General features: G+C 42.9%; 1 protein-coding gene across 1 annotated transcript in view; it reads left to right on the forward strand.

Annotated features, from left to right (window-relative positions):
* Nucleotides 1–5,715: 5,715 nt before the first annotated feature.
* The window catches only part of MAP3K3 (mitogen-activated protein kinase kinase kinase 3), a 50,571-nt gene continuing 41,087 nt past the window's right edge, over nucleotides 5,716–15,199 (forward strand). The window contains exons 1-3 of the mRNA XM_077806414.1: nucleotides 5,716–6,002; nucleotides 14,209–14,333; nucleotides 14,743–14,832. Of these exons, the coding sequence (XP_077662540.1) occupies nucleotides 5,999–6,002; nucleotides 14,209–14,333; nucleotides 14,743–14,832 (219 nt within the window). The 5' untranslated portion in view covers nucleotides 5,716–5,998. The remainder of the gene's footprint in view (nucleotides 6,003–14,208; nucleotides 14,334–14,742; nucleotides 14,833–15,199) is intronic.

The following is a 15,199-nucleotide window of genomic DNA, read 5'->3' on the forward strand; positions in this document are numbered from 1 at the left end:
TTCAATGCACAATAATAATTCACCAGTACCTGTCTATAGTGATCAAAATAAAGGGTGGCAGTTGGATTATTTTTAGTTCAAATGGTGACTTGATCCCTGAGGTTTTGATCTGTTGTAAATTTTAGAACAAAATCATCCTTCAATCTAATTGTGGAAAGCTCTGTTCATTAACTACTCAGTTCCTCCAGTTTTATTGGCTTCTGAGAGGCATCCTGCCTTCTCAGATTGAACCATTTGTTTTCTATAATACTGATGGAGAGGTCAGTTGATGTCTGAATTGGAAGTGCCACTTTACTTCATAAGAGCTCAGTAAAAGTTATGTACTGACATTAAATAAAAGAACAGGAGGACTTGTGGCACCTTAAAGACTAACCAATTTATTTGAGCATAAGCTTTTGTGAGCTACAGCTCACTTCATCGGATGCATTCACCTTGCCTGATCACTCTCGTTACAGTGTGTATGGTAACACTCATTGTTTCATGTTCTCTATGTATATAAATCTCCCCACTGTATTTTCCACTGCATGCATCCAATGAAGTGAGCTGTAGCTCACGAAAGCTTATGCTCAAATAAATTGGTTAGTCTCTAAGGTGCCACAAGTCCTCCTTTTCTTTTTGCCAATACAGATTAACATGGCTGCTACTCTGAAACCTGACACGAAATAATTAGCTCTCATATGCAAATTAAATGCATTGGTTGCAATTCTATAAACTATCTCAGTCTATTGTCCATGAAAATAATCTGGTTTCTGGATCTCTGTCTGCCTCTCGTTCTTAGAATTTTGGCCCTGAAGAAAGGAGTTACCTCTGAAGACGCTTAGCATACTCGTAGCAAAACATAGACTTCTTGTTCCAGTAATCAAGGTTTAGAGGAAAATAGTGACATTGGCCTTTTGCTTCTATTTGTCATAATATCATTCTGAAATGTGATTTGCCCTAGAAAGGTTTTTTACATGACCATGGAGCTGCTTCCAGGATCTTCGCTGTTTTCCAAAGAACCCTTTCCCAATTGCCATCCACTTAGTTATTGCTGTCTCCACTGATTTCTCCTTGCTGCTGTCTCTGGTGGAGTGCCCTATTGGTCGGTATGCCAGGGTATAGCAAATAAGCCATTTTCCGCTTAGGACAAATACACTTGTCTGACATTTTTAACTCATCCTCACTTGCCTTGTATAGCTTCATGCTCTGGGGTATGTGAAATCCAGCAAAGTCTGGATAAATGGCTGTTCTCAGAGGACTGGCTTGTGCATTCAGGCAGCTGGTGAGAGAAGTATTTGTCACCTCGATCGCCTTTCCCATTCCCTGTGAGCCCCAACGTTAGGTTTCAGTGGGCACTCATTATGGGCCTATTTCCACACTTGACATCAGCACACAACTCCCACTGCTGCCTTTGCTTTCCATGGGCAGAATTCACTTCTTGGCACATAGGTACTCCAGTGAGAGGTGCTGTAGAAATCTATCCAGATGGAATGTTTCATCCTTTTTCTAATTCAAATTGATCTATTGATTGGAAACTTTGCATGTGGTTTGCCTGCCTTCCTCTTATTTAGGCCAGTAGTTGTTTGAACATGATGGAGAAGGTGTGTTGTCTGGCACACTGAATCCCAACTGTGGAGAGCTGGCTGGTTGTGTTAGGCCTTGGCTACACTTGCACTTTATACTGCAATAAAGCCACCCAGAGCGGTCTACCTTACTACCCCTCCACACTGGCAAGGCACGTAGAGCGCTCTGACTCCCTGGCTGGAGCGTTCCTGGTACTCCACTAGAGGGATAACGGCTGTTGCGTATTGGCTGAGACACCCCAGGGTCAGTGTGAATGAGGAGTTAAGTTACTGGGCTCTGATTGACCTTGGAAACATCCAATAACCTGTCATTAAGCCAAGTGGTCGCTCTTCCCTTTGTTGTGAAATCGCTGCAGGAATGCAGGAGTGCCTGAACGCTCTCAGCACTCCAAAAACCCATTCTCTCTCTCTCTTCCCCCCTACATACACACAGCACACTCTGCCCCACCCCCCTCATTTGAAAAGCACATTGCAGCCACTTGAACGCTGGGATAGCTGCCCATCATGCACCTCTGCAAATGTGGCCACGCCAGTGTGGACAGACTGTGGCGCTTTCCCTAGTGCAATCTACGAAGGCTGGTTTAACCCAAAGCGCTCTACAGCTGCAAGTGTAGCCACAGCCTTAGTCATTGTGCCTAACTCTTAATCCTAGTGATATTCTAGGAGCCTCACAAAGTCTGTGTTCAGGTGCTTAGGCTCCCTATCCAATGAATGAGGAGAGAGCAGCACATGAGAATGGAATTCTTGAAAGCCAGCATCCTGGGTGGGGAGCTGCCTAATTAGCCAATGGGAGATGCTGAAGAGACGAGTGTGTCCGAAGTCCCATACCAGGGTTTGGTGCTCTCTCTGCATGGGATTCTCAGCTGTGAACCCCCTGGTGGAGTCAGGTGTCTAAGGCAGTTCTTGCAAGGGAAGAAAAGAGGACACCCCTCAGACTTGTAGCCCACTGGCTCTGGTACTCACCTGGGATGTGGAAGACCCCCAGTTGAAGTTCCCCCTTTGCCTGAGGAGAAGGGATTTGAAAGTGGATCTGCCACATATCAGATGAGTGCCCTAACTTCTGGTCTATGGGATAGTCTGATATGGGGTGCCCTGAATATCTCCTGTTTAAACTGTGGATAAATAATTAGTCATTGGACCAGAGAGTGTGAGAAGGACTCTATAGCCTCGGAGATAGGGCACTCGGGGAGGTAGAAGATACAGGATCTGGCCCCCCGTGCTGATGACTGTTTGTTTAGCCAAGGTAGAATAGTTTTAATAGGAGATTGCGAGAGCCCCGTATCAGAGTATCCTATAGCCCAGTGGTTAAAGCAGAGGAGGACTTGAACCCCGGGGCCTTCTACATCCCAGGTAAGTACCTAACCACGGGGCTAAAAGTTGAGACAGAGTATCATCCTTCTTTTTTCCAGTGTCTTCTGTGTGGAGCTTGGCAACTTCTGTTTAACGTACTACTTAGTTACTATTGGAATGGAAAACATTTCATCATATGATGTGAAATATATAATCCGGCTTTTTCCCAAATACAAAACAAATATTTATGGAACATTTCTGCCTTTCTGCATTACTATTGACAACCACCTCCTTATCATCCTTAACTCTCCTGGCCAGAGATTTCTCCTTGTAGAAAATTGATAAGGGAAGCAAAGAGACAATACCTACTAATAAATATAAATTAAAAACTATCAACTTCCCATTTTTTTTCCATTTGCTATATACTGGGTTTTTATTGCTGCTTTCACTTCCCATCTGTCCTGCTGTTTTTAACCAAAGTAGCTGACTTTTGTAACTGTGGCAATGTGGGTTTTGGGCATCTAGTAAAATATCCTTAAACAGTTCCCAATTATCATTCATATTTCTTTTGTTTCAATTTTTCCTCCCAGGTGATTTAGCTAACTCTTATTTTCAGCTTTGTGAAATTGGCCCTTTTAAGGTCCCAAGTATATATTACTGGTTGGGGCCTCAGTTCTCTTCGTGTCTAACACACGTAATCAAGTCATGGTCACTTGTGTTTAAGCAACCACCAATTTTCAGTTCAAAGATCAGTTTGTATCTGTCAAGATGAGGCCTGAGCCAGAGTTCCATGTTGAATATAAATTTAAATGCTCTTTGTGTTGGGAAATTGTCAACTATCGTTTTTAGAAATTCCAAGGAGATTTTCCTACTGTCAGCATGAGACCTCCACCATATGGCATCCAGAGTGAAGTCCTCGGTGATCAGTTATATTCTACACATAGATAAGTGTTCATCCTGTTCTGTAGCGTGATTTGGTCATCTATAGCAGATACCAACTAGTACCCCATCTTGTACTATATATATCAGGGTTGATCCATAAGCATTCTAGATCATTTGCTTCTGAATTGTCAGTGTCTCTGAAAGAGGTAATGCCATTTTTGACAGTGCCATCCCTTTTGCCTACTTGAGCCTTCCTAAATAGGAGGGTACAGCTCCTACTTCTTTAAATAAACTGGCTAAGGGTCCCCTCTACTGGGCTGATAGAGAACTGCTAATCACATTTGCAGATGGTCCCTCTTTCACCTATTGAGCAGCTCTGGTATTTGTGATATTGGCCAACATCATTGCTGATAGGTGCCATCAGAGCAGAGCTTGGCCCCATGTGGAACCAGCAGAGAAGGGGGCAGGTGTCCTAATGGCTCCCTGGGGAAGGAGGCAGCCCCCAGTGTATCTCTAAGGGTGGGTTGGTGTGGGGGTGATTCTCTTTTGCTTCAGAGGAGTGTCTGGTGCCTTTTGGTAGGAATGAGGCCAGGCTCTACCCATCCTGCCACACTAGACACTGCCCTGTAATTGGATTCTTAGCTATTGATCATTGCCCTATGTGGTCCTACTGCCAGTATTCAGTCAGTTTTATATCCATTTTATCTAGGTCTCCTTCACTTTGGGTTTAGGCCTAGGGGTGGCACAGACTGCAGAACTATTGATAATCAGCTCTAGAGGTGAAGGGAATCCACAGCTACCTGGCTTGTGTAAAGGAAAATCATGCCTCTGCTAGAATTTTTTGAGCATCTCAAAAAAGTAGCGGATAAAAGAGAACAGGTTCACGTATTTTTGGATTTTCAAAAGAAATTCAGAGTCTTTCACATAAAGTTGTTAAGGAAACACAGTCAGGAGGTGGGTGGTAAAGGAGTGCCATTACCTAAGACTGAAACCACATTAGGAATAAATGGTCTATTTTTATCATGGCAAAAAATTAGCTATAAGGTTGCCAACTTTTGGGGTGGTTCTCGAAGTCCCAAATCTTGGAGTCATGTGAGAATCGTAGTCTTTGTTTATTGTATTTTTTTTAAAATGAAGTGTTTCTGGCCTTCCTGGTGGTTCAGAAAATGTGAATTCTAAGAGCTCAACAACAAACATAGCAAAAAAGCTGAGTTTGTCTCCAGATTTTTTAAGCTAACCTGACTTTTCTAAGGCAGGGGCCTGACACTCCTGTAACAGTGAGGTGCCCTAGGTCTAGCATTTAATGATCTAGCAAATGCAGATGACCCACAATTTAGAGAGGTTAGCTAAAGAATCTAACCCAAATAGGTGCATGGGCTGCAGAAGGGCCGCTGAAGCACAAGGATGACTGCAGCCAAGTAATGGATACTGGAGGGAACTATCTGAACTCCTCTTTGCCCCATTACTTCAATTACATTTAAATAAACAGCCCTGCCCATCATTGTTCCCTGGGCAAACCTGGGCACACCCACAATGCAGGGCAAGGTACAGGCTCCCACTCATCCAGCCCCAGCTGTAACCTCAGCAGCTGGCTCTGCAACCTAAGCAAATAGACTCTGGGGGGCGGGTCCCAGCACCTAGACAGACATCCATCAAGGTGATTGGCAGGTTCAGGGGTGGGGCTGAGGGGATACCGCCCCGTGAAGAGAGAGGGGCGGGGCCATACGTCTGATTGACGGGGGGCGGTGCAGCCGTTCTTCCCCTGTGATTGGCATGGAAGGGGTCGACCCCCGTGATTGGGAGGGAGGGGCGGGGCGGGGCGGGCTCGCCGCCTCTGATTGGCAGGCGGCAACGTCGGGTGGGTGGCTCGGCCCGTGTGATTGGCAGACAAGCGACGGGTCGGCCCCTGTGATTGGCAGGCGGCGGCGCCGGCGGCGGGTGCGTGCGTGCGCGCGCGGCGGCCGCTGAGCGGTTTGTTTTGCTGACGGTCCGTGCGCCCCGCGGAGGCGGTGAAGGGGAGAGACCGGGCCCCCCCCACCCCATCCCGGTCCCGCCGCGGGGAGGAGCCGGAGAGAGGCCGCTGCAAGGAGACGTTGGCGGCAGTGGCCCGGGCCTGGGAATGCGGCGGCGGCGGCTCTGAGCCCTCCCCCCCGGATCCCGGCCGCCATGGAGCCGCGGCCGTGACAGCCTGGGGCCGGAGACAGCGCGCCGGAGAGCAGCCAAGCCGCTCGCCCCGCCTGGGCGCGGGCCCGGCCGCCGCCGAGATGGGTAGGGGTCCGGCTGGGGGGGGCGAGTCTGAGGTGGGACTGTCGGCTCCGGTGGGGGGGAGGGGCTGGTTGCGGCCGTTGGCGCGGGGGAGTGTGAAGAGGGGAACTGCGCGCGCCCGGGCCCCCCTGTGAGGGGGACATGGGAGCATCTGGGGCCGCCCGGTCTGTGGGGTTCGGCTGCCTTTTGGTCTCCCCAGTCGGGGCCCAGCTCAGAGCACTTCCCCCCCCCCCCCAGGTCCACGTGCCTGCCCCCGGGATTGCAGGCTGGACTCCCCCCACTCTCCTGCCACTGGGGTGCCACCCGCACCCCGGGGTGCGGCGACGGCTGGGGCTCGCCCGGGCTAGGGGCGCCGGCCGTGCTTTACCCTGCGGTGTGCCTAGGGGGTCCTAGCAGGGGTTGCCCCCACGCGCCTCGGGGAGACTCGCCTCTTTCCTCGCATGAGCCCCTGACACGAAGGCCTCTGGTGGGCTGCTGGGCACAGCCTGGGCTAAAGCCCTGTCCGCCCTGGTGTGCAGAGCCCCCCTAGGGAGGTGTTACTTCCAGATCAGTTTAGGGCATAAGTGCTGTGCTGAATCCAACAATGAGGGCAGAGGTGAAAACTCTGCCAGGGTTAGATATGTAGTAACTTTGTCCGCCCCCACTAGGTAGTAGTTGTCTTACGCCTTTAGATGTGAGGTTGTGTCCCTTATAATCTTTTTTTTTCTTGTCTGCTGTAACAGTGGATGTTATCGTTAGAGACTTCTAGGAATAATCTTTCTTTGTCTTGTGGCAGTGAGTTCCATTGGTTAATTAGGAGTTGTGTGAAAAAGTACTCCCTGTGCTCATTTTAATATTTTGTGACTTTCAGTTTCATTCTTGTATTATGAGAACCTAAATACCAGCACCCCTGGTATTATGTATTATTATACCTTTGTCACATGCCCTTTTTACCTCACCCTGAAACTAAATCCTGCTTGAAAACCATTCTTGAACATGGCTGGAACTAACATAGTTTCTTGCTCCAGTGTCAGGGGGGCTTATATTTTGAAGAACTTATGGTGGTTCTGTTATTGCCTGATGGTATGTGACAATTAGTGATAAATGAGGAATGTAAACATTTTGTAAATTTTTTTAAAACCAATATTGATTTTTGATTGGTAATGTAAAATACTTTTACTATAAGTTTGATCAGGAGCTTGGAGGGTATTTCAGTAAAATTCTAAAAATATAGGGCAACATTTTCAAACTCTGATGTTTAAAGTTAGACACTTTTGGAAGGTGAATGAGCATCCACAGCTCCTCTGACTTTGACTGAAATTGTGAAGTTTAGCACCTGTAAGATTCAGGCCACGTATTTTGAAATATGGATGTAGGTGCTTCACTGTAGCAACCCAAATGTGAAAATTTTGGCCATAGCACTATTTGTGACTTGGAATTCTATCAAAATCTTCAGTCTCCAGTATGAAGCTTCCATTCGATCCTCATTTGTTTTACTAAATTCAGACAATAGCATTTTTAGACAAGTTATGGAGCTGAAGAGTTATAAGTTGCCACCACAGGCTGTCATAATTCAATCTGCACTATTGGAGTTAATGTTTTCGGAAGACATGAACTGTAGAGGGAAGTGCCTTGCAAGGTTTTCTGAGTTTACCTGGTTTCTTGTTTAGTCCAAAATTCAGTCTATTATAAACCAAGAGAAAAGTTTAATTTATGTAAAATAGAGCTTGCACTTGGCCATATTTGTATGCTGGCAAAGTAAGTACTGTTATTAACCTAACTGCAGAGTTGTGTTGTTGCTCTGTTTTGGGAGTTTAAACTTTGATTTTTTTTCTGAAGTTACCTGGTTTGCTAAAACTCTGCTTTGTTATTTAGTCTCCTGCATATAATTAGTTCTTATGTTAAAATATAAATCCATGCAGCATCGCTAACAATGCTTAAAACAAATATATATAATTTGGTTTAATTGTAAATTCAGATGTTGATGCATTAAGCTTCATGACTAGGTCATGCTTAGAAATACAGGCAGAATAGTCTGATGGTTGCTCTGTAGCAACAGACCTGAAGGTCTTTAAACACACAATACTTGAGAAAATGAAAGTCTACCTTCCACTAAAATGCTTACTAATCACAATCATATAGCTAGCATTTGTGTGTGCGCTCATGAGTTGCAAAATGAAAAGGGATGATTTCACTAGCTGTTAAACTAACGAATGCCATCCTGCTTTGTACAATTGCTCTTAAATTAAATAATCATTGTATAGCCATGATTATTTAGAGGTCTTTGACGATAGAAAATTAGATTGGATAGTTTATTTAGATAATGGAGGGAATTTTCAACCTGATAGACCTTAGGAGACAATGACCCAGTTTTGGATAGATGTTTGGATAGTCTAGGTTATACCGTATTATTCTTTACATTGTTTCATTTAGCTTTCTACTTTTCTTCATAAATTACCCCAAAAAACTTAGTTAATATACTGAGTAGTTAAAGGGATATTAGTGTTGCAATTTGAGGTAACTCCATTAACAGTACTGAAGTGCATTAAAGTTGATTCTTTTGCACTTTATAGGAGGTTACCACTAAATTTAATTTCTGTACAGGGCTTTTCAGCAGTGTGGGAGAAGCTGATACTGCTTTTGTTTAAAGAGAAACATGTGCATATATTTGAGAAGCAGTGGGGAGAGCTGTGTTGAGATTGAAGGGCTTGTGCTAGACCAAGACTGAAATACTCATTGCAGGCCCAGCTGCAGTTGAGTCTTTCCCTCAATCTGCTTTTTTCCTGCCTGTGTCATTTCCTTCCCTTGGCTCACACACTTACCCGTAAGCAGAGCTTTTAGGCTTTGCTGCATTGACAGCCACTGTTGCATTATGGGGGAGGGGGAAGGAATAAGTCTGCCATTTACAACCAGTTTTCAATTCTTAACCGTTTTGTTAGAATTTAGAATAGGGAGTCCCAGTTTTTTCTGTGCCTTGCAGTCACATAGAGGAGCTCTGGCTTTTGACATTTGTAAGGCAAGTGAGTTGCAAATTTTGAAGACGCTGGCAACTGTGAAGACATAAGCCTCTGATAGTGAGATTAACGAATTACCATAGAACTTCTCTAATGCTGTGTTGTACTATTAGTAGCATTACAATAGTGCCCAGAGGTCTGAATCAGGGGATTGAGGCCTTTATGCTACATGCTGTACAGACATGTTGTAAAAACAGACCCTGAACATGTAGTGAAATTTTGTATCATTAATACTTTACTTTTACAAAATACCCTAGGGTACACTGACCCATGTGCACTGAAGGACTGCAAATTACACTTCAATGAAAAAAAGCTTTAGGCTGTATTTTGGTATTTCTAACTTGTAAAATTCATTGATTGCCATGAGTTTCCCAGTCATTGGATCAAACTAACCAGGTGCCTCTGTGTTAAAAAGTGTGCTTCTTTCTTACAAATAAACAGCAGACACTACTCTGTCACCATCCCTCCTGTTCTCATACCATGCAAACTTGTTTATAGGGGTTTACAGGCTTCCTGTTTTTAACCAATGTGCAGATGCTTCTATGCTTTGTTTGTTGAACTTTGTGATTTTGTTTTAAACTATTTCCATCCCTGCCATAGCAAATTCGCTGACTTGGTTTATTACGCAGGTCTGAGTGAATTTTAACTGAAATAAATGCTTTACACAAGGAATAACTTTCCTTGTAAGTAGTAATTCCCCTTTATCAATGTTATAACATCCTGGAGTGTAGTTTTTAAAACATGAAAAGCATTTCCTGGACAACATCTTTCCCGTACAAAGCAGAACTGTGTTTCCCAGACCTGCTGGAGACCTAGCAAAACAGGGTGTCTCAGTGCTCTTCCAAAGTTGCTTAGATTTCATTTGTATTAACTTCTGCATTGTGCCATAAAACTGATAGTGCTGCAAATATTACTTTTTCTTTAAAGCTGAGGCTGTAAAATCTTGATCATAAAGTACCTGTTGACCTATATAAAAGAAACAGTCTTTCAAATTTGTATTTCCATTGCCATACAGACCTTAACTGAAGCCACACTTTGATATAAAATGAGTTAAAATCAAATATTCAGTTTGCTGTAAAAATGGAGATTGATGTGAAAAATGAAGATCAGATGCCACCAATATGAACTTAAAAAAAAACAAAACAGTGTATCATGTATTATAGCACTAGGGAGCATTCAGCCAACCAAATTGCCTACTTGGCTGAATGTTTTCAGCAGTCTCACTTATTTGACTTTGGGATCATTATGTGTCTGTGAAGGATATCAAAATAAACAGTCTACTGTTAAAACTGCAGTACAGCATCTGAACTTGAAAGGGGCTGAGTGCTCTGGACTGGTTTCAAATTTGCAGGATTGGACTTGAATGTGTCAGAATATTGACTATATCACATTTAACACTTTTGTTATAAAGGCAATGGACAAATCCAAGACATGAAATTTCCTTTCCCAGCCCAGTTCTCTAGTACTCTTTAAAAAGACCACCAGGTTGGAGACCACTTGAAACATAAATCATTTAATGTGGCTGTGTTTATGGGTGATACCATGATATCCACAGTCAGCGTTGGTATAACAGCATTACTATGCGGGCACGCACCGCAAACTCTGATAGTAGATCTTAGCGTTTGTATCCCTGTGGGCCCTAGCCACCTCTGTGCAGTTGGCTGTACTTTCAGGTAGTATCCCAGTCCCATAGGTTTTCTTGTGGTTTTACAATCACATTTTTCTAGTTTTAAACTTTCTCCTCTTTATTGGTGTGTGAAACACCTGCGCTAACAGGGGTAAAGCGATTGATTGTATAAGGGAAGCAGTAAAATTAACTGTACACAAAGTGCTGTCAAATGCAAAATGTAAGCAAATTTGATTACAGAAAATCCTTATTTTTCAATATGGAAGAAAGGAGATCCACTTAGGCAGGAGGGAACAGTTATGGTTTAATTTCATTACATTTGATACTTGATTCTCAACTTTCAGGGTGCATTAATTTTAAATTATTGCATAGACTGTAAGGTTTTAGTCTTAGACTATATTGAGATACACCATGGGCTAGTCTACATGGTGGCGGCTGGCGTAATGCACTCTGGTGGGGGAGAACATAAGAGTAGCCATAGTGGGTCAGACCAGTGGTCCATCTAGCCCAGTATCCTGTCATCCTACAGTGGCTGGTGCCAGATGCTTCAGAGGGAGTAAATAGAACAGCAGCTTGAGTGATCCAACACCTGTTGTCCAGTCTGAGTTTCTGGCAGTTGGAGGTTTAGGGATACCCAGAGCATGGGATTTTGTCCCTGACTATCTTGGTTAATAACCATTGATAGTCTTATCCTCCATGAACTTGTCTAATTCTCTTTGAACCCAGTTATACTTTTGGCCTTCACAACATCCCCTGGCAATGAGTTCTATAGGTTGACTGCCTTGTGTCAAGTACTTCCTTTAGTTTGTTTTAAACTTGCTGCTGCCTATTATTTGCATTGGTTGACCTCTAGATCTCATATTATATGAAGGGATAAACTCTTCCCTGTTCACTTTCTCTATACCATTTATGATTTTATAGACCTCTATTATAACTCCCCCTTAGTCGTCTCTTCTAAGATGAACAGTCCCAGTCTCTTTAATCTGTCCTCCATACCCCCTAATCATTTTTGTTGCCCCCTCTATACTTTTTCCAATTCTAATATATCTTGTTTGGGATGGGGCCATCAGAACTGCACACACTATTCAAGGTGTGGGTGTACCATGAATTTAAATAGTGGCATTATGATATTTTCTGTCTTAGCTATCTCTTTCCTAGGGGTTCCTAACATTGGCTTAACTGTTCTTGCTGAAGTCTGTAGAAGCTTTACCAGTAACATGAATTGGAGCAGAGTTAGGTCAATGCTGAGTGCTGTTGGAAATCCCAGGGCAGGAACTGTGTGACCCTGATTGGGGCTTTTGGATGGTGCTTTGTTACAAATACATAAATTTCCCTCTTTTGCTTTGAACTCATAATGGTTTATATTAAATTTTGGAAAAGTCTGATGTATTCACTCCACATACACCTCCTTTGGGCATAATAATCTAACTTCTTCATTTTGTTATTAGTAAGTCAATTAGTGACCTGTCTTTTTATAACAAGTAACCTAAATTCAGGAATAAATATCTGTGATCAAGTGTGTAACATGAAATGAGGAATAAATGTGCACCCTTGCTTCATCAAATAAGTTGGGTTTTTTTACAATTATATATACCTGAGAAACATCTATATACTGTAATGTTCAGAAATGTCTCATGTTCCCATTGATTCTAAGACTTTGTTAGGCTTGTACTTATATAAATCAATATCCTAGAGCAACAACATGCATCCAGAGTGGGATTTAAAAAAAAAACAAAACCTGACTTTCTTTAACTGGGTTTTTTATTTTTAACTCTGGTTTTGTTAAAATTGTTAAATTAGCCCCAGAGAGCTGTAAATTTTAATTTAACCACGTTATAAACTGATAGCTCTACGTACTTTGGGAAGGAGGAGAAATTGCATATCAAGGTCTGCATATCTAGGTAACTAATCTCAGGTTTATGACAGATCTTAAAATAGTACAGCCTAAAATTAAATAGAAAAGCTTGATAACCTTGTCTGTTTATGTTAAAAGAAAAGGAGTACTTGTGGCACCTTAAAGACTAGTCAGTTTATTTAGTATTTCTTATAACACTGCCAAATGTGAAACCTACATGAGTAGGTTTCTCTTCATCCAACTCTCTCTCCCGCTATCCCCTCCCCAATTTTCTGCAAGACTCCATAGAGAACAACACATTCTTTTCAGTTTGTTCAAAGTAGAGTTTATATTTGGCTCAGCTTTTATAATGAGGTTACACTCCTATTAGAGGAGATTTAACTGGATACAGTGTCTAAAGAAACAAACACCAGAGTTTTGATAAGCTAGACATACAACAGTCCAAGAATATAGTATGTACACATGTGCCAATGACAGGATTGTGTAACTGATAACATCCGATGCTTTTTTGCTCAGAATACATAGTGCTTCAGAAATGAAGTCAATAAGCCAGTAACTAGTTTGAGCAAAAGTTCACATGCCATATACAACTCTTTCTCTACAATATTTAGTTGATATTGAAAGCAAGGGACTAATTTCAATGAATGATTTGGCATAGACTAAGCAGGTGTCTAGCTAACTCCTGCAGTACCTCCTTATATTCCAGTTCTATGCTTTCCACACAGCTCTGCCATTTCACCTCAGTCCTAAATTCAGACAGGCTCTGGAAGACTACATTTTACTGGTTACATGAGAACTTTTAACCCAAAAGGTCAATTTTTTTTCCTGACAGTTGTAATTACGTGAAAATGGAATATAGCGGATATAGTTTAGCAGCCTCACTGTTTGCTTGACTGTACCTGGGTGGAGGGTGTTATGGTTTATAAAGACAGGTTTCAGAGTAACAGCCGTGTTAGTCTGTATTCGCAAAAAGAAAAGGAGTATTCGTGGCACCTTAGAGACTAACCAATTTATTTGAGCATAAGCTTTCGTGAGCTACAGCTCACTTGGCTATAGCTTACGAAAGCTTATGCGCTAATAAATTTGTTAGTCTCTAAGGTGCCACAAGTACTGCTTTTCCTTTTGCAAATACAGACTAACACGGCTGCTACTCTGATGCCTTTGTTCTGTGAACCTTGTTTTGGGGATATAGGGAGATGTGCCCTTGACAATCAGCACAAATGTTTGAGACCTACTAATAATTCAGAATAATTGGTTGGCTGGTTCCTTTCTTGCTGTTGTGCAGGGCTAGCTCCATCATCAAGCAGTGAAGGCTCTCTGGGGTAGCAGAATGTAAGGTTGGAAGGGGACGGATGCTTGCCAGTTTTCCTGGGCAACAAAACACCTACAGCTGATTCTTCTAAGTGACCTAAATCACTCTTTAGCAGATTTTGCTGGGTGAACTGGACATGGTCCTGGGAGGCAGGAACTCCCATATTCTAATTCTAGCTCTGACCAGACTTGCTTTATGACATTAGACAACTCTCTACCCTTCCATTTACCTGCCTCTGAAATTAGGCTAATGCATGTCTACTTCATACAGGTGTCATGGGGGTTAGTGGTTGTGAATGAAGATGTACTCTGTGCACTTGGGGAAAAAAAATCTGGTCTCTCAGCCAGAGGAACACTAGTTTGAATTCCTGAAAGTTCCCTAACTGATACTCACCAAAATAACTTCCTTCTTGTCGATTGCAGATGAGGAGGAGGAGGCATTGAACTCCATCATGAAGGACTTGGTTGCGCTCCAAATGGGCCGGCGTCACAGGCTGCCTGGCTTTGATACCATGAAGAATAAAGACACTGCTCATTCCAACAAACAGGTGAAGGATTGTTTAATGGAGATTGACAATTATGACCTCACACAAGGGATTAGACTAGAGTGGAAGTGGGTCCATTTGCTTCAACTGCAATAGGGCACCAGTATTTTATGCAAGTCCTGGCATTGCAGAGGGATGTGCCTACTTCATGGGCTTTATACTCTCCTAATTTGGATTAGGTCACTGGTTTAGGTTCACTTTGGGTTATTTTATTCCTTCTATTGGACTAAAGCAGGCAATGTTTTGATGATTGGTCAGAGCAGCTCAATGATCTGCCTCCCCTAAGTGTATGTGGAAAGACATTATCTGGGTAGATTGGCTGAAAATTCTACTGAGTGGCTTTCTTGTTTTAGCTTGCACCGTCCACCTTTTATTTCTTTTTTTATAAACCAACGTTAATTTTTCTTTTAAGAAAAAACATAATGCCAGCAGTCCAGCCCTCCTGAGCAACCCTACAATAACAAACCAGTGTGCCTGTGCAGTAGAAGAAAAAAAAATTCCGGTAAGAAAACTGGCTTCCATTTCAGTATTAACAATTATAAATTAAGAGCATGTTCATGCTCAGTGACCTTTACAGAGCTCATTTAAGCAGGTATGGGAAGGTGGTGAAGTTTTTTTTTTTCTATTGCCTTTGTCTTGTAGCTGTAGAATGTACCTTCCCCAGGGGAGTGCTGGAAGTCCCATTAGTTGAATCATTTAAAAACTAATCTAGACAAAGCTCTGGGGATTTTGTAGGGAAGAATCCTGCACTGGTGGCTTAGCAGAAGGAGAGGAGGACAAGATAACCAAATAGGTCTTATCTGTCTCTGATAAGGTTGAATTCATGAGTCTTGAAGAACAAATTAACCTAGAAATTCCACCTGTATGGT

The sequence above is a fragment of the Eretmochelys imbricata genome, chromosome 27, assembly GCF_965152235.1.
Source record: "Eretmochelys imbricata isolate rEreImb1 chromosome 27, rEreImb1.hap1, whole genome shotgun sequence".
NCBI classification, from domain to species: domain Eukaryota; kingdom Metazoa; phylum Chordata; order Testudines; family Cheloniidae; genus Eretmochelys; species Eretmochelys imbricata.